General features: G+C 43.7%; 1 protein-coding gene across 6 annotated transcripts in view; it reads left to right on the top strand.

The window, feature by feature from the left end:
- LOC109889329 (rho family-interacting cell polarization regulator 1) overlaps window positions 1-18,728 on the top strand; it is a 124,596-nt gene that overhangs the window by 89,533 nt on the left and 16,335 nt on the right. For all 6 annotated transcript variants that reach the window (XM_031822747.1, XM_031822750.1, XM_031822746.1 and 3 more), the window contains exons 2-10: window positions 5,897-6,020; window positions 8,225-8,374; window positions 8,472-8,550; window positions 8,655-8,678; window positions 8,870-8,923; window positions 16,179-16,328; window positions 16,587-16,650; window positions 16,807-16,850; window positions 17,347-17,472. In XM_031822747.1, the coding sequence (XP_031678607.1) occupies window positions 5,923-6,020; window positions 8,225-8,374; window positions 8,472-8,550; window positions 8,655-8,678; window positions 8,870-8,923; window positions 16,179-16,328; window positions 16,587-16,650; window positions 16,807-16,850; window positions 17,347-17,472 (789 nt within the window). In that variant the 5' untranslated portion in view covers window positions 5,897-5,922. The remainder of the gene's footprint in view (window positions 1-5,896; window positions 6,021-8,224; window positions 8,375-8,471; window positions 8,551-8,654; window positions 8,679-8,869; window positions 8,924-16,178; window positions 16,329-16,586; window positions 16,651-16,806; window positions 16,851-17,346; window positions 17,473-18,728) is intronic.

Below are 18,728 nucleotides of genomic sequence, written 5' to 3'. Positions count from 1 at the left end.
TTGTTTTCTAGAACTGTCCTGGAACGAGACCAGCCAGGCAGCAGAACAATGAGCGTAATCGTGTCTATGGGCTTCGGACCCTGTCCAGCCATAACCACACTCATCATGGAAACCAATGGAAGCCTGTAGTTATGTGGCGTACAGCTCGCATGGTTTTATGTTTATGCCACTCAATAGATTTCCACATCGTGTGACCTCACTGTATTTATTCCCAGGCTGACCCATCTCTTCTGGGACAGGTAGGAACCAGGCATTACAGACTGGAGGTATTGTTAGATTGGCTGACTGGGTCCTCACTGCGCTGATCTGTGTGTGGGTGGGGGGTGTAGCAGGGTAACCATCCGAGGCTGAACACTAGAGTAAAGGAAGGGTAATGTGTCGCTTACCTGTTTCCTGTTTACTGCATGATGCCCATGATGAGAAGGATCCTCTTGAAGGTCTGTGTATGTGGAATACTTTTGTGAATAGTGTTGTGTAACCACTTATACTTAAGTTTTGACACAGTATATGATTTGTGTATATGAAATCGTAGTTATTACTATAAAATGTACTGCACATGGCACAGAAACTCAAGTAGTGCTTCATCAATTTGGTTAGTCCGAACTAGCGGTCCCGAAATTTCCTCAGCCAGTGATTGTCAAGCAAATAATTGTCGGTCTCACCGTAATTGCATGATTAGAGACTAATGATGATTTGAGATGTTGCTTGAAAGACATGAGCTCTGCTTAGTTTTTTTGCGAAGGCTGTACACACTACATCATTCTCTCATTCACAATTTGACAAGCACTTGATAATGTCTCGAATTTCACAGCAGCATCCCCTTTGTGGCCGTAATGCACCCTAAAAACATCCATGCATTTTGCGGCCCTGAGTGCTGAGTTGTGTCCTTCTCCCTGAGTGCTGAGTTGTGTCCTTCTCCCTGAGTGCTGAGTTGTGTCCTTCTCCCTGAGTGCTGAGTTGTGTCCTTCTCCCTGAGTGCTGAGTTGTGTCCTTCTCCCTGAGTGCTGAGTTGTGTCCTTCTCCCTGAGTGCTGAGTTGTGTCCTTCTCCCTGAGTGCTGAGTTGTGTCCTTCTCCCTGAGTGCTGAGTTGTGTCCTTCTCCCTGAGTGCTGAGTTGTGTCCTTCTCCCTGAGTGCTGAGTTGTGTCCTTCTCCCTGAGTGCTGAGTTGTGTCCTTCTCCCTGAGTGCTGAGTTGTGTCCTTCTCCCTGAGTGCTGAGTTGTGTCCTTCTCCCTGAGTGCTGAGTTGTGTCCTTCTCCCTGAGTGCTGAGTTGTGTCCTTCTCCCTGAGTGCTGAGTTGTGTCCTTCTCCCTGAGTGCTGAGTTGTGTCCTTCTCCCTGAGTGCTGAGTTGTGTCCTTCTCCCTGAGTGCTGAGTTGTGTCCTTCTCCCTGAGTGCTGAGTTGTGTCCTTCTCCCTGAGTGCTGAGTTGTGTCCTTCTCCCTGAGTGCTGAGTTGTGTCCTTCTCCCTGAGTGCTGAGTTGTGTCCTTCTCCCTGAGTGCTGAGTTGTGTCCTTCTCCCTGAGTGCTGAGTTGTGTCCTTCTCCCTGAGTGCTGAGTTGTGTCCTTCTCCCTGAGTGCTGAGTTGTGTCCTTCTCCCTGAGTGCTGAGTTGTGTCCTTCTCCCTGAGTGCTGAGTTGTGTCCTTCTCCCTGAGTGCTGAGCTGTGTCCTTCTCCCTGAGTGCTGAGCTGTGTCCTTCTCCCTGAGTGCTGAGCTGTGTCCTTCTCCCTGAGTGCTGAGCTGTGTCCTTCTCCCTGAGTGCTGAGCTGTGTCCTTCTCCCTGAGTGCTGAGCTGTGTCCTTCTCCCTGAGTGCTGAGCTGTGTCCTTCTCCCTGAGTGCTGAGCTGTGTCCTTCTCCCTGAGTGAAGTCAGACACATCGGGGACACAACTTATCCAATTCCGAGGTGCATATTGAAGATGTTGGAAGAACTGTCCACATTTACTTTTCGTCAGCCAACAAGATGAGTAGGCCTAACAAACAGCAAAAGCACTAGCCTATGTCAATCTACTATCCCCTATAGTACAAAGGTCGACCTGTTCTGTGCCAGGAAATAAATATTCCAAACATAGTCTGGGACAGTTGTGGGATGCGATAGATCCCAAGTTAATACAACCACTAGCATCAAATCAAAAACCCTTTTTTATGCAATAGGCCGTCATTGTAAATAAGAATGTGTTCTTATCTGACTTGCTTGCTTAAATAAATGTTAAAAACAATATGCAATGTGGCTGACACAACAGATCAAAACGTTTTAGCTTAAAATGTTGATAAACTATTAGGCAATTTCTTGACATTATGAGCACAGCAATGTGCACACGGTACTAGGCTATAAGTGTGAATGTTCCATTAGCAGAAAACACCATTATCAAAAGTGACTGCAAATGCAATTATGCATGTAATGCTTTTAATATCTTCCCCAAACTTGAAACTTACATCCTGCTTAAATATGCCAGTTAGGCTCTTACTCCACTTGTAAAGCGGATTAATGTGCTTAATTATATTAAGTTATGTTTAGTTGTGATACAAACCTCATTAAAACATATAGGCCTATGGGCTAGGCTACATGAGGTGTGTGACTAGGATTCGAACAAGTTGCAAAATAAAGGCATTGTTTCTTATGCTGGGCATCATAATATAAGTCATAATATATAATTCACAGGTGATAGGCTAATATTGTCACCCATCAGACTATTCTTGATTTAATCTTGTTTTTACATATACTAAATAATGTGTATGACATTTTGATTTGGAATGGACCATTATCATGTACCTGTATCGAAACGGGCAGCGGGGAAAAAATATGTCATCTATGCACTTAAATAGCGAATGGCGGACGCTTTTCCCCCTGGTTTATTTCCATGCCAGCCAGGTAGGCTATACTCCTGTTGTAAATATAAGCAATGTGCTTAATATTAGGAAAGTTGAGAAATAAATATCATAGGCCTGTAGAAAGCTGATGGGATCCTCCTCTTTTTATTAGCGGACATCACTCTTTTTTTTCCTTGTGCATTTGCATAGCCTATAGAAATGTTGTGCGACATGAACTCATGGGTTCTCATAAAGTGTTTGATTAGATTTTAGAGACATTTGCATTGATGTCAGAGTGATAGAGGGACAATCGAGTGCTGAGTACCAGGCAGTTAGCAAGTTTGGTAGGCTATTAATGACCAGCATCAGAGGTTGGAAAAGCCGTGACTAAATTACCGTGACTAAACGGTCATGTGGAATTTGACTGCCTTCATGACTCGTGACAGCCGGTGTGGGAGTAATACGGTCACCACAATGCCCTAGTCCGGACCAAGTCTCTTTCACAAGTTTGAACATCAAAGTACAGCACAGTAGAGTAGAGTAGATTACAGTAGAGTTTAGTACAGTACAATGCAGTACATTATAGTGTACCCAACTCTAATGTACTCTACTGAACTATACCCTACTTTGCTCTACTGTACTGTTCTGTCCAAACTTGTGAAACCAACTGTGCTTTGACTACTATGATTTCCCATTGTAGCCAATTCAATTTGTTATTGATTATGTAAAGCAATTTTGAGTTTGAATCACTTAATAATTAATAAACAAAATTGGTATCAGTAAGAACACTAACTAATTGCTAGGTCTGCCTTTACTTCTGTGAACTTTCCGTATTGTCACTCGTCATTACGGAGAGAAATGAGGAAATGTCTTAAACTTACAGAAGGCAGAGAGATGTCTCCCAAAATAAGTGTGTTGCTATTAGTTGGCAGGTGTCTTTGCTTCCACATGATTTTGTTTTGATGTATTTCAAATACCTTAAGAGTTCTTTGGTAGACATCAAGTCTTTCCTTATTCCACATTTTTAGAATGGTTGAAAATGTACTGTATATGTGCCTTTATTTCTCAAAAATATAGACTCTTCGCTTTCATTTGACACCCAATTTGACATGCTCATATGAACTTCACATGTTGGTGCTCATAGATGGAAATGACCAGCTGTGACTGTTGAATCCTGACTATTATTCCTGCAAGTCCAAAATGAACCTTGGCTTCCTTCCTTAGGGCCGGGATGCATCTCTGTATCTAAGGAACTGATGTCAGTGCTGCTGACCAAACACGACAACACTGATAAAACTAAAGGGTCTGACCAAAACCACACAGCTCAGTAGAACTGTAGCTGCCACAGACTAAAACTACACTTTAGAATTCAATTTAATGTGTGGGTAACAGCCGGGCTGATCCTGTGTCTTGAAGCTAGAATATCTGTGCCTGAGGCCTGCCAATAGTTGGCTCACCCGAGGCTGCCTAACCTCACAGGGCCTGGCTCTCTGTGTTGGGCTCTTGTCCTGGCTGAGTCCCTGGTGATTGGTGTGTGTTTAATCTAGTCTCAATCACTCCCTTTTTTCTTCTTCTATCAAAGAGGACCTTGTTTTGGGCCCTGTGTGATGGAGATGTCACTAATGCTGCTACAAAGTCCCTAGTGTCAGGGCCTGGAACGCCACTGCTGAATACTCACAATGAACTCAGAGAGACACTCACACACTGGAAGTTTATCTAGGAAAGCCTACTCTTCTCACTTATGTTTATTTTTCTCTCTGTCATCCCCTGCACTACTATCCTTGATACAAGTGCAGATCACGTGGTCAATACTTTGTGCTGTGTCAAGGCCGCTCTAGAGGAAGAGTGTGGGTGGTAGAGAACAGAGAGAGTGGGCAGGCAGCTCTAGAGGAAGAGTGTGTGTGGTAGTGGACAGGCAGCTCTAGAGGAAGAGTGTGTGTGGTAGAGAACAGAGAGAGTGGGCAGGCAGCTCTAGAGGAAGAGTGTGTGTGGTAGAGAACAGAGAGTGGGCAGGCAGCTCTAGAGGAAGAGTGTGTGTGGTAGAGAACAGAGAGAGTGGACAGGCAGCTCTAGAGGAAGAGTGTGTGTGGTAGAGAACAGAAAGAGTGGACAGGCAGCTCTAGAGGAAGAGTGTGTGTGGTAGAGAACAGAGAGAGTGGACAGGCAGCTCTAGAGGAAGAGTGTGTGTGGTAGAGAACAGAGATAGTGGGCAGGCAGCAGTAATGTGTTTGCAGTCTGCACTGTGTCACTGTTATCCCTGGATCTTCACTGGCCTTTGTTTCCAGTGTGGAAGCAGTGACACACAGTACCCTCACTGCTTCACCACAGGAAGAGGGAGGGAATATGAAGGTGCACAGAGCAAAGGGGACAGGGGAGAGGTAGGGCAGTGGGAGGACAGGCCGACAATACAGAAACTCTTCAACTGCCTTTGACATTTAACATTTTAGTTGCTTAATGCATTATGGCAGATGCATTAAGGTAAATTCTGGCATGTTGAACGTTAGATAATCAAATGAATGTTGAATTGTAAGATCATTTGAATCTGCAGATTTGCTACAAACCAAAACTTGCTGGTACTTTTTTAATCCGAAAATAATGCACTTCTGTGTCTTATGCTAGAGTGGCTTTTGGACATCACTGTTCATGCAATAGAGAGATGCACAGAGCAACATCTCTGCAAGGCATTAGATTAGATTTTTCTTACATAATCTCTTCAAGAGCTCTTAGGGGTAGATTGATAATAAAATGCTTTGATGTGAAGAACTGGTATTTTGGCCCAGGAGGGTGCAGCCCCTGCAGCTTATTAGGTAACATGTTTAGGAAAAAAAGCCAGTTTGATTCACAAGGCTCAAGGTGTACCGAACCAAGAGTGCATGGACCTAACAAGATTTCAGGAACTTGTATTTGAGAAAAAAACATTGCATAAGAGTTCTTGTGAAAGAACAATGCCAGTAGAAACAGTGTTCAATTATACAAATTCTGCTCCGCTCATTTTGTTGTGGTGTTTTCCTGCAGTTCCCGGACAGAATAGCCAAACTGTCCCCCTTTTGTGCAACCTCTAAAGCCTTCCCCTTCCTTTGCCTCTGCAGGGAGTCCCTCCAGAGCTGTCTCCACCATGTCCCTTTCCGTGCGCACATCGCGCCGAGTCATCTCCAGATCCATCACTAGGAGCCAGTCCTTTGCCGGGGTCAACTCCTACGATAAGCCCTACAGGTGAGGACACTCCCTCTGATAAGGTCACGTGTACATTACTGTTATAGACCTTAATGGTGAGTACACTTCTGCGTTGACTTTCTACACATTCAACAATGCAGCTCTAGGCTACTGTTCTCGACATTGGAAGATTTGTGATACACACATCTATTTGACACACACACACACACCATAGACTGTGTGTCTACTTTCAAGCCCCACCTGACAGGACGTCCTGTAAAGCCCACACTTCCTGAGGCAGCGGCACTGGAGGCCTCTCCTTTCATGACGAGGGAAAAATATTTATTGTTCATTGTAATTTTCCTGCCTTCAAAGCTGAGTTTTTAATAGCAGCATATGGTCTACATACACGTATGTGTGTGGGGGAGCTTTGGTCTATCAACAAAGTGATCATCAAAGTATTCCCTATTTTCTGGTAGAATGGAGGAAAATGAAGGCCTCAAGTTATTTATTAATGAAGGTCCATCTGCCAGAAAACAGGACAGAATGGAGTCAGAATATTAAAGGAAGGACCGAGAGAGGAGAATGGAGTCAGAATATTAAAGGAAGGACCGAGAGAGGAGAATGGAGTCAGAATATTAAAGGAAGGACCGAGAGAGGAGAATGGAGTCAGAATATTAAAGGAAGGACAGAGGAGAATGGAGTCAGAATATTAAAGGAAGAACAGAGAGAGGAGAATGGAGTCAGAATATTAAAGGAAGAACAGAGAGAGGAGAATGGAGTCAGAATATTAAAGGAAGGACAGAGAGGAGAATGGAGTCAGAATATTAAAGGAAGAACAGAGAGAGGAGAATGGAGTCATAATATTAAAGGAAGAACAGAGAGAGGAGAATGGAGTCATAATATTAAAGGAAGAACAGAGAGAGGAGAATGGAGTCAGAATATTAAAGGAAGAACAGAGAGGAGAATGGAGTCAGAATATTAAAGGAAGAACAGAGAGAGGAGAATGGAGTCAGAATATTAAAGGAAGAACAGAGAGGAGAATGGAGTCAGAATATTAAAGGAAGAACAGAGAGGAGAATGGAGTCAGAATATTAAAGGAAGAACAGAGAGGAGAATGGAGTCAGAATATTAAAGGAAGAACAGAGAGAGGAGAATGGAGTCAGAATATTAAAGGAAGAACAGAGAGGAGAATGGAGTCAGAATATTAAAGGAAGAACAGAGAGGAGAATGGAGTCAGAATATTAAAGGAAGAACAGAGAGGAGAATGGAGTCAGAATATTAAAGGAAGGACAGAGAGGAGAATGGAGTCAGAATATTAAAGGAAGAACAGAGAGAGGAGAATGGAGTCAGAATATTAAAGGAAGAACAGAGAGAGGAGAATGGAGTCAGAATATTAAAGGAAGAACAGAGAGGAGAATGGAGTCAGAATATTAAAGGAAGAACAGAGAGGAGAATGGAGTCAGAATATTAAAGGAAGAACAGAGAGGAGAATGGAGTCAGAATATTAAAGGAAGAACAGAGAGAGGAGAATGGAGTCAGAATATTAAAGGAAGAACATAGAGGAGAATGGAGTCAGAATATTAAAGGAAGGACAGAGAGGAGAATAGAGTGTGTATGCTAGAGGAGTAACAGGAGCATGAGTTTGTACTAAAGAGAGACAGAGTAAAGAGAGAGACAGAGTAAAGAGAGAGACAGAGTAAAGAGAGAGACAGAGTAAAGAGAGAGACAGAGTAAAGAGAGAGACAGAGTAAAGAGAGACAGAGTAAATACAAATATTCCTTCTGCAACCTACATATAAGAAATGCATTAATATAAAGCACTTACTGGAGTTATATGTCTGGAGGAAAGGTGTGTTGACTGATCAGGCAGTATCTTGTTGAAGAGAATATGAGCAGCCTAGACACACATCTCTCTTCCGTAGCCCATTGAATGGCCTGTCATCTGTGAAAGAGGAGTCTTGCCTCAAATCGATTACCTGTTGCATTTTATAAAGTGATATTGATCATTTTATTCATCAACTCAGAATGTTATCATCACCCCTGACTGTGCACATCCATGCTTCACTGCTCTGGTAGGGTGGGTTGGAGATGGGACACATGTCTTTGGCCTGTTCTGTATGAATGAGACTTATCTCCATAGCATTTGAAAAGCATGTTAAAATCCCTCTTACTTGATTCCATCAACTCACCAACCGTCACAGTGATTGAAGCGCTACAGTTTCAGCAGCACAGTTAGTAAAAGGCTTTGTGTGTGTGTTTTAGAAACCTGTCGGTGTTCAGCACCCCGAGGGTCACCAGGAAGCCCTCCAGAGCCAGTAGGATGTTCACCCTCTCTGCCAAATCCCCACCGCCCAAGGTGCCCCAGCCAGAGAGGCTGGATGAGGTCTACGAAGCTCTGAAGAGAGGCCTGCAGTGAGTACACATACACATACGCTTTTGCACAAAATATTATTGTCATGCATGTCTGTTCAGACAAACAGGAAATTTACCTGCCATGTGTCTGTCTCAGGTCTTACCTGCAGGTGCACCAGATAGAGCTGGACAGCCTGAGCCGACAAATGAGGGAATCCAAGAGGAACTCTCGTCTGGTAGGTACCACCATATCTTGAATCTGCCATAAAATGGCTGTACGCTCACGTGACCTTGTAATGGTTTTTACTGGACTGAATAGTCATGTGATTTTCTTTTTCAGGGGTTTCTCTATGAGCTGGATAAGGTGAGTTTGACCCTGTCTTCTATATAATTCACCCAATCTATTGTACAGTATCACACAGTAATCATATGAGCTTAATCCAAAAGTTTAGGTCTTGTAAAATAATCAGACAGCAATCAATTTTTCCCAGATTACATTATATCCATTATTTGAGCATCATTTTGAAAGAGGAGTCCTTGTGTTTCTTCCAACAGCAAGTGAAGGTGGTTGAGAGGTTTATGCGACGGCTTGAGTTCCATCTAAGTAAGGTAAGCCGTGTGTGTGTGTGTGTGTGAGAGAGAGAGAGAACAGAAAATTATTGTGTGATTGATTAACTTGAACAAGCGCAAAGTGTATTTATCTTTGATGTGTCGGATAGAAATAGATGTGGGATGGCGTGTTAATAAAAATGATGTAAGCTACATACATTATGTAGGTTTTCATTTTATTACGACTGAGTACAGACACACTACAGCAGGCCTCAGACAGAATGGGCCTCTAACACTGATTGTGTGGGTGTAACTGGCAGGCTTCAGTCTAGGGGTAAGGTCCAGCAGCTCTTGGCTTGTTCACTGTGCTTATGAATTAGTGACCATTGAGAGTGCTGCCCTTTAGCTTTTAAAACAAGCCCTGTGTTTGTATACACACACACACACAAACACACACGGTATGCCTGGACATGGTTCACTAGCAGGGGGCGGCCTCATGCTAGTCTCACATTCTTGGTTTATTTTCTGAGAGTTTTAACCCTATCCTGGGAGAGGAGTATACTGAACCGGCTGTTAACCTGACACAGCTGCAGCAATACAGGAACACGTCTTCCTTCTCGTCTTCCTCCTCCTACCTTATTGATGTATGATTAGTTTTTGTTTTACAAGCAGGGGGAGCCTCACCTCCTAGGGGTCAAATGTCATGGCCCATCACCTAGGTAAGGAGATCAGAGGGTTTATTTTGAATTTGAAAGTAAACTTAACCACTTGTTGACCTGCCCTTCCCTTTCCTGGTGACAGTTAGGCTGATTTCCTCTCCAGAAGGAAACAGCAGTGATTGGTTATCATTCTGAAGGGTCCTTGTGCGGTCTGTCTCAGGGCTGGTTGGGGGGGGGTCGAGTGCAGATGTGCAAGATATTAAAATGTTTCTGGTAAAATAACGGTGATGACTGCTTTTAATCGACCGATTAGACTACAACAGATGTGTCATAGTTGAGATGTTCCTGAACAGGGCCTCCCTTGTGGGGCACGTAGTTCCTCTGGGAGAAAGAGAGAGCGGGAGGGAGGGAGAGTCTTGGGCTGGAGCAGTTGGTGAGCGATGAAGGCTGCCCGGCTGAGTCTGCCTCAGCCTCACAGTAACCATCAGTAACCACCTCCAGATGGATAGAGGGGGCTGATTGGGATGACAGAGGAATCAATCGGTCTCTCCCTCACTCCAGCTCTGACTGGCTCGGCCTCTCCCTGTACATTCAAATTTAAAGAGCTGCTTTTTTCTTTTTCCGTCCTTTTTTTACCCCCCCCCCCCTTCAGCAGTCTGCTCTGCTCAGTGCTTCTGCAATGCAGAGGATTTGGTGGCTCCCCCTCTGCTCAGTCTCCCAGTCAGCTCCACGGGGGAACACTTTGGCTTTAATCATCACATCTCAATGGAGAAGCATTGGCAAAATGGCCATGCTGGACATCTGCAGACCTGTCCTGTTAAATATGGTGATTTTCTGCTAGTCTGACCTTTGGTCCTATTTGACCTCTACACACACAGTGACCTATGCCTATTGCCTACTTAGTATAGCTGTATTCCAGGTTAACCTCTCTCTCCCAAAGCTGATGGGTTATGCAGGCTGTTCAGAACCGTGTTTCACTAGCTGGTAGTCTAGCAGGTGGCTTTGTTTTTGGCTGCTGTGAGTGAAGTTAGAGGAGAGACACACCATTATTCACTCCAGAAATCTGTTGTTTAATCTTAAACACACATCAGCTAGTGTTTCATCGTAAACACACATGGAGGGTAGTTTTATGTAACAAAGAGGATAGTCATCAAAGCAACATGTTGAGACCGTATGAGTGGGTCATCAGGAATGTAGTTACAGAGTGCTGTTGTGTGCAGTCGTGGCTAAGTGGACCAGACCAGTCAGGTGGAGCTAGCGCTCTGTGATCATCAGGAAATGGAGGGAATGTGACAGTGTGTAGAAGGTGAAGAACGAGGGAGTGGCGAGAGGGGTTGGGGGTGGTGCTCTCAATGCTATCAGAATGAAAGGATTGTGATGCACCCTTTCACATACTCATAAAACACATCTCCCATGGAGTCAGCTTTAGTGAATGGAGCTCTCATGGTGTTTGTCTGTTTACTAATTCATTCAGGCTGATGTGTGAGCAGCAGCTCAGCGTATGTATCCACACAGACACAGTGTGGGCCTGACATTCTGGATCACTCACTGTGATGAATCAAGGTGTCTGAAAATGGGGAGACAGAGGGGGAGATAGTGGGGTGTCATTTAGTGAATGAGGCTCCGTGCTGGAAGCGATGTGCACTGATTCAGAAAATCTGGGAAAACACACTTATCCCGTGACCTGAAAACAATTTGTGATGTTCTGGACAAGGTGAATAACAGTTTAATCTGTAATGTTATTTTATGGGGCATGCAGACAGTGTTGTTTTTGTGTGTGTATTTTTTGAGGTTGTACGTTGTCAGCTTTTGTGTCACTGGGAGTTAGTATGCATTTTATTGAACCTTTATTTGAACAGGGAAGACCTAGGTCTCTTTTACAAATGCTCCCTGTATATACAACATCATTGTTTTAATCTTTTGTGTTTTAATATACATTAAAGCACAAAGAAAACATAATGAATCACCCAGAAAAAATGTTAAATTCCTCCACAAATAAGTCCCCAATCAGTACTTTAAATTGCCCAAACTGCACCAGAACATAGGCAACTCCGGCATCTATACTCTTCAACCAATCGCTGCCTGGACCCGCCCGCCCGACTAGCATCACTACTCTGGACGGTTCTGACTTAGAATATGTGGACAACTACAAATACCTAGGTGTCCGGTTAGACTGTAAACTCTCCTTCCAGACTCACATTAAGTATCTCCAATCCAAAATTAAATCTAGAATCTGCTTCCTATTTCAAAACAAAGCTTCCTTCACTCATGCTGCCAAACACCCTCGTAAAACTGACTATCCTACCGATCCTTGACTTCGGCGATGTCATTTACAAAATAGCCTCCAACACTCTACTCAGCAAATTGGATGGTCTGTCACAGTGTCATCCGTTTTGTCACCAAAGCCCCAATGACTACCCACCCCTGCGACCTGTATGCTCTCGTTGGCTGGTCCTCGCTACATATTTTCGTTGCCAAACCCACTGGCTCCAGGTCATCTATAAGTCTTTGCACCCCAAAGCCAACACCTCCTTTGGCCGCCTTTCCTTCCAGTTCTCTGCTGCCAATGACTGGAACGAATTGCAAAAATCACTGAAGTTGGAGACGTATATCTCTCTCACTAACTTTAAGCGTCAGCTGTCAGAGCAGCTTACCGATCGCTGCAGCCGTACACAGCCAATTTGTAAATAGCCCATCCAACAAACTACCTACCTCATCCCCATATTTGTGTTTGTTTTTCTGCTCTTTTGCACACCAGAATTTCTACTTGCACATCCTCATCTGCACATATATCACTCCAGTGTTAATTTCTAAATTGTAATTACTTTGCCACTATTGGCCTATTTATTGCCTTACCTCCTTACTTCAATTGCACACACTGTATACAGATTTTTCTATTGTGTTATTGACTGTACGTTTGTTTATCCCATGTGTAATTCTGTTGTTTTAGTCGCACTGCTTTGCTTTATCTTGGCCAGGTTGCAGTTGTAAATGAGAACTTGTTCTCAACTAGCCTACCTGGTTAAATAAAGGTAAAATAAAAAAAAACGCAAGTTAGATAAGACAAATTTATGAAGTAGGGCATTGTAAACTAAAAGGGAGTAATGTAGAGATCTACAGGTCTTTAGTGAAGTCTAGGCAACCCTTTGATACAGGATGCAGTGATGATTACAAAAACTGTCACCTGTAACAAAATAAAGGACACTATGGCATCCAAAGGTTTAAGAGTCGTAGCAGCTGCACTTTTATAAATAATATTGCCATAATAAAGAACCAATAAAAAGGTTAACTGGATAATCTGCTTCCTGCTGTTTAGAGAAAGGCACAATCTGTTTCTGTAGAAAAAGCCAACTTTAAATCTTAGCTTGTTAACCAGTTCATCTAAACTCAGAAACATCCTCTCATTGTCAACTGTTTATTTTCAGCAAACTTAACATGTGTAAATATTTGTATGAACATAACAATAGTCAACAACTGACAAACTGAACAAGTTCCACAGACATGTGACTAACAGAAATGGAATAATGTGTCCCTGAACAAAGGGGGTGTCAAAAGTAACAGTCAGTATCTGGTGTGGCCACCAGCTGCATTAAGTACTGCAGTGCATCTCCTCCTCATGGACTGCACCAGATTTGACAGTTCTTGCTGTGAGACGTTACCCCACCCTTCCACCAAGGCACCTGCAAGACCCTCACCCTCCGATCCAACAGGTCCCAGACGTGCTCAATGGGATTGAGATCCGGGCTCTTCGCTGGTCATGGCAGAGCACTGGCATTCCTGTCTTGCAGGAAATCACACACAGAACGAGCAGTATGGCTGGTGGCATTGTCATGCTGGAGGGTCATGTCAGGATGAGCCTGCAGGAAGGATACCACATGAGGGAGGAGGATGACTTCCTGTAACGCACAGCATTGAGATTGCCTGCAATGACAACAAGCTCCGTCTGATGATGATGTGACACACCGCCCCAGACCATAATGGACCCTCCACCTCCAAATCAATCCCGCTCCAGAGTACAGGCCTCGGTGTAAGGCTCATTCCTTCGACGATAAACGCAAATCCGACCATCACCCCTGGTGAGACAAAACCACGACTCGTCTGTGAAGAGCACTTTTGGCAGTCCTGTCTGGTCCAGCGACGGTGGGTTTGTGCCCAAAGGCGACGTTGTTGCCGGTGATGTCTGTTGAGGACCTGCCTTACAACAGGCCTACAAGCCCTCAGTCCAGCCTCGCTCAGCCTATTGTGGACAGTCTGAGCACTGATGGAGGGGTTGTGCGTTCCTGGTGTAACTCGGGCAGTTGTTGTTGCTATCCTGTACCTGTCGCGGGTGTGATGTTTGGATGTACTAATCCTGTGCAGGTGTTGTTACACGTGGTCTGCCACTGCGAGGACGATCAGCTGTCCGTCCTGTCTCCCTGTAGCGCTGTCTTAGGCGTCTCACAGTACGGACATTGCAATTTATTGCCCTGGCCACATTGCAGTGCTCATGCCTCCTTGCAGCATGCCTAAGGCACATTCACGCAGATGAGCAGGGACCCTGGGTGTCTTTCTTTTGGTGTTCTTCAGTAGAAAGGCCTCTAGTGTCCTATGTTTTCATAACTGTGACCTTAATTGCCTACCGTCTGTAAGTGTCTCCACAGGTGCATGTTCATGAATTGTTTATGGTTCATTGAACAAGCATGGGAAACCGTGTTTAAACCCTTTACAATGAAGATCTGTGAAGTTATTTGGATTTTTACGAATAATCTTTTAAATACCAGGTCCCGAAAAGGGACGCTTCTTTTTATGCTGAGTTTATATGTTTTTTAAACATCAAATCCATATCAATCCAAATGCCTAAGTATTTATATGCGGGAACACATTGATTGAATGTAATTGAATGTAATCTCATGCTTTGACAAGATTATTAACAACTAAAGTGTAATAGTGCCTAAACCGACCTAAACCCTGATTGGTTTACATTCAAAATATATTTCTCAGATAAAAAAGAACAAAGTTGTACATTTACCAAGGATTCAAGAATATTAGCTAGACAAGGAAGCATTGAAATGGGTTGATAATGATGAAGATCACTATTATCCCTGTCCTTATGGAGTGGCAGCACAAGACTTGATTTCCATACTTTTGGAATATTTCCTGATAACAATGTAAAAAAAAAAAAAGTTTTTTTATGGGTTATTGAGCCAGCAGTGATGGTCGCTTCACACTTAAGCAGACCGGAATGCAATTGGTTGGCCCTTGTGGATTTCTTGTTGTCTAGTGCTAGCAAAGCATCCATGACTTATTTTTCTGTAAATAGCCTAAAAGAAAAGCTTTGACTAATTTATCTGATCATTTGTCAAGTTTCCCCTATCAGCATCCAGCTCAATGTCATTGTGAATAGGCTTAGAAGTAATTTCAAAGAGAGAGCCCTCTGAAATAAATTGGTGATTAAATACATCAATGATGGCATTTTTTCCATAATGAGGGCAGTGTCTGAATTCATTTGTTGTGGCAGAAAGGAGGATATCACATTTTTCCAGAATTTAGCAGGGTTCCTATTACAATCTGAAAGAGCAGTTACATAATCAGATTTATCCTTTCTGATTTTGTCTTACACAATGATTCCTCAGTTGCTTAAAAGCTTGCCAGTCCGGGACCAAGCCTGTATTCCTGGCCTTGATCCAAGCATCATCTCTTTTACGAATGACTTCTGATAATTCCAGAGTGTTCCAGACATTCCATCTGCCTTTAACCCTTCATTTTGTGAAGAGAGCATGATTGCCCACAAAGATTTGAAGACATCTGCAAAAAGGCTCAAATATAAATCAGGTTCCGGGATAGCTGAAGTACAGTCAAGGTCACTAAAATAAAGATCCTGTAAAAAGTCTGTTGACTGAAGGTTTTAAAGTTCCTCTTTGTGATGACACGAGGCGGAGATTTTTGTGTTCTCACATTTATAACACAAACAAACAACTGGGGAATTGTCACTAATGTCTTGGGCGAAGACACCAGTAGAAACACAATTTCTCTTGTGTATTCGTTAAAATTAGGGTTGAGGTAGTGGAGGACTGATGGATCTTTAGGGTTGGGCCGTGTAGGCTTAGTCACCAGCTGGGTCAGGTTTAGATCATTACATATGTCTTTTAGATTGTCTGAAGCCTGCATTTCCCAATCATAATTTAGGTCACCCTGTATAGTAAATTCTGATTTAGTAAAAGAAGACAACAAACTAGTTAACTCCTCGAGTGCACAAAGTTTAGCCGAGGGAGAACGGTACACCCCTATAACGGTTATGGATAAATTTTTCCCCTAGACAAGGCTTGAAGATAATAGCTCTAATGTTTTGGGCAAGGGAAATATATTTGAGTAAAGAGACAGAGATGTTTTAATAAGAATGGCCACTCCACCACCTCTACCCTGTATGTCAGCTCAATTACATGCTTTATGGTTCCATGATAATGGAACTCTAATATGTCACCACTAAATGGATTACTATTATTGAAAAAGATTCATGAAGAGTTTTAGGGTGTGCATTGTGTTTTAATGTTTGGTGAATAAAACATTAATATATATATATATATATATATATATATATATATAATAAAGATATACAATTGTATAACCACTGTAAAAGTCAAATGAAAGTAACCATCCATGTGTTTTGTCCTCCTCAGATTGACGAGCTGTATGAGGCCTACTGTATGCAGCACCGGCTGAGGGATGGGGCCAATAAGATGGTGAAGGCCTACACAGTCTCCCAGGGCAGCCGCGAGGCCAGAGAGAGCCTCTCTGAGGCCAACAAAGGCTACAAAGAGTACACAGAGGTGAGGGGTGAGAGAGGAGAGTTGATCAGTGAGGGAAAGAAGGGAGGGAGCACCAGGATCAGATGTACAGGAAACCGAGGACAGAGTCATTGTCCTGAGATTGAGTTCAAAGACTAGGGTAACCGGACTAAGAACAGGTGCTCTCATTCCCCCAGAGCTGTGCTCTATGATATTAGTACAATGATTGTAGTGTTGACTGCCTAATGTTTTTGCTTTGAAGGCTTTTCCAAAACATTCTCTCTCTCCTGCTTTTTGCAGAACATGTGCATGCTGGAGAGCGAGCTGGAAAACCAGCTGGGGGAGTTCCATGTTAAGATGAAGGGTACGTTTATGTCAGTGTATCCATCTTCTTTGTCTGTTGTGACTCTGGACCCCAGTGTATCTTCGCTTCCTGTTGGTCTATTCCAATCAAAAGGTTGCATTGTAAGATTGTTTGTTTGCTTGTATGTGGTCTTGAAACATTTGTTGTTCGTTGCAGGTCTAGCAGGGTTCGCACGGCTTTGTGCTGGGGACACGTATGAGGTGAGTTTTTCTTTCTCTCTCCCTCTCTCTCTGTTCCCTCCACTTTTGCTGTCCTTGCAGGAGTAGTTTCTGCATGGCTGCCACAGCGTCACCATTCTAAGCGTTAGTGCTGGTGGAGGGAGTGAGGGAGTGTATATGCCACAGTAACATGGCCTCTCAGAGCTGGGCTTTCTGCAGACTGCAGGAGGAGGGTAATTGGAAAAGGAAAGGCGTTCATGTGTCAGCACTGCCTCCGTCTGTTTAACATGCATAGATTTAGTGATGATTGACAGCATAATCAATGTGAGTCAGTATCACACTCCATTCCCTCGCAGGGAGAAGGCACCTTTAAACAGAAACTCCAGAGCTTTACTCCGCATTCAGCACAAACACAAATGACTCAGCGAAGGCTTAAGAATGAGCAAATGTGTGAAGACCAAGATAAATGTGACTGACTGGCTCATTGTGTGTTTCTGTTATTCCATATTGAACCTAAACCTAACTCCTGACCTTTCAGATCTTTATGAAGTATGGGCGGCAGCGCTGGAAGCTGAGGGGAAGGATGGAGATCAATGGCAAGCAGGTGTGGGACAGCGAGGACATGGTCTTTCTGCCTCTCATCACAGAGTTCCTATCAATAAAGGTATGAAGCAGCAAATCCTGGCCTAAAACTAGTATACAGATGAACACACACACACACACACACACACACACACACACACACACACACACACACACACACACACGTGTAACACCCCAGCCATCCTACAATCTAAACTTGATGCCCTCAATCTCACACAAATTATCAATGAACCTACCAGGTACCTCCCCAAAACCTTAAACACGGGCACCCTCATAGATATCATCCTAACCAACTTCCCCTCTAAATACACCTCTGCTGTCTTCAACCAAGATCTCAGCGATCACTGCCTCATTGCCTGCATCCGTAATGGGTCAGCGGTCAAACGACCGCCACTCATCACTGTAAAACGCTCCCTGAAACACTTCTGCGAGCAGGCCTTTCTAATCGACCTGGCCGGGATATCCTGGAAGGATATTGATCTCATCCCGTCAGTAGAGGATGCCTGGATATTTTTTAAAAATGCCTTCCTAACCATCCTAAATAAACATGCCCCATTCAAGAAATTTAGAACCAGGAACAGATATAGCCCTTGGTTCTCCCCAGACCTGACTGCCCTTAACCAACACAAAAACATCCTATGGCGTTCTGCATTAGCATCGAACAGCCCCCGTGATATGCAGCTGTTCAGGGAAGCTAGAAATCATTATACACAGGCAGTTAGAAAAGCCAAGGCTAGCTTTTTCAAGCAGAAATTTGCTTCCTGCAACACTAACTCAAAAAAGTTCTGGGACACTGTAAAGTCCATGGAGAATAAGAACACCTCCTCCCAGCTGCCCACTGCACTGAAGATAGGAAACACTGTCACCACTGATAAATCCACCATAATTGAGAATTTCAATAAGCAATTTTCTACGGCTGGCCATGCTTTCCACCTGGCTACTCCTACCCCGGACAACAGCACTGCACCCCCAACAGCAACTCGCCCAAGCCTTCCCCATTTCTCCTTCTCCCAAATCCATTCAGCTGATGTTCTGAAAGAGCTGCAAAATCTGGACCCCTACAAATCAGCCGGGCTAGACAATCTGGACCCTTTCTTTCTAAAAATTATCTGCCGAAATTGTTGCCACCCCTATTACTAGCCTGTTCAACCTCTCTTTCGTGTCGTCTGAGATTCCCAAAGATTGGAAAGCAGCTGCGGTCATCCCCCTCTTCAAAGGGGGGGACACTCTTGACCCAAACTGCTACAGACCTATATCTATCCTACCGTGCCTTTCTAAGGTCTTCGAAAGCCAAGTCAACAAACAGATTACCGACCA

Source organism: Oncorhynchus kisutch, linkage group LG4 (genome assembly GCF_002021735.2).
Source record: "Oncorhynchus kisutch isolate 150728-3 linkage group LG4, Okis_V2, whole genome shotgun sequence".
NCBI lineage: Eukaryota > Metazoa > Chordata > Actinopteri > Salmoniformes > Salmonidae > Oncorhynchus > Oncorhynchus kisutch.
Note: the sequence above shows the minus strand (reverse complement) of the source record. Positions and strands in the feature narration are given on the sequence as shown.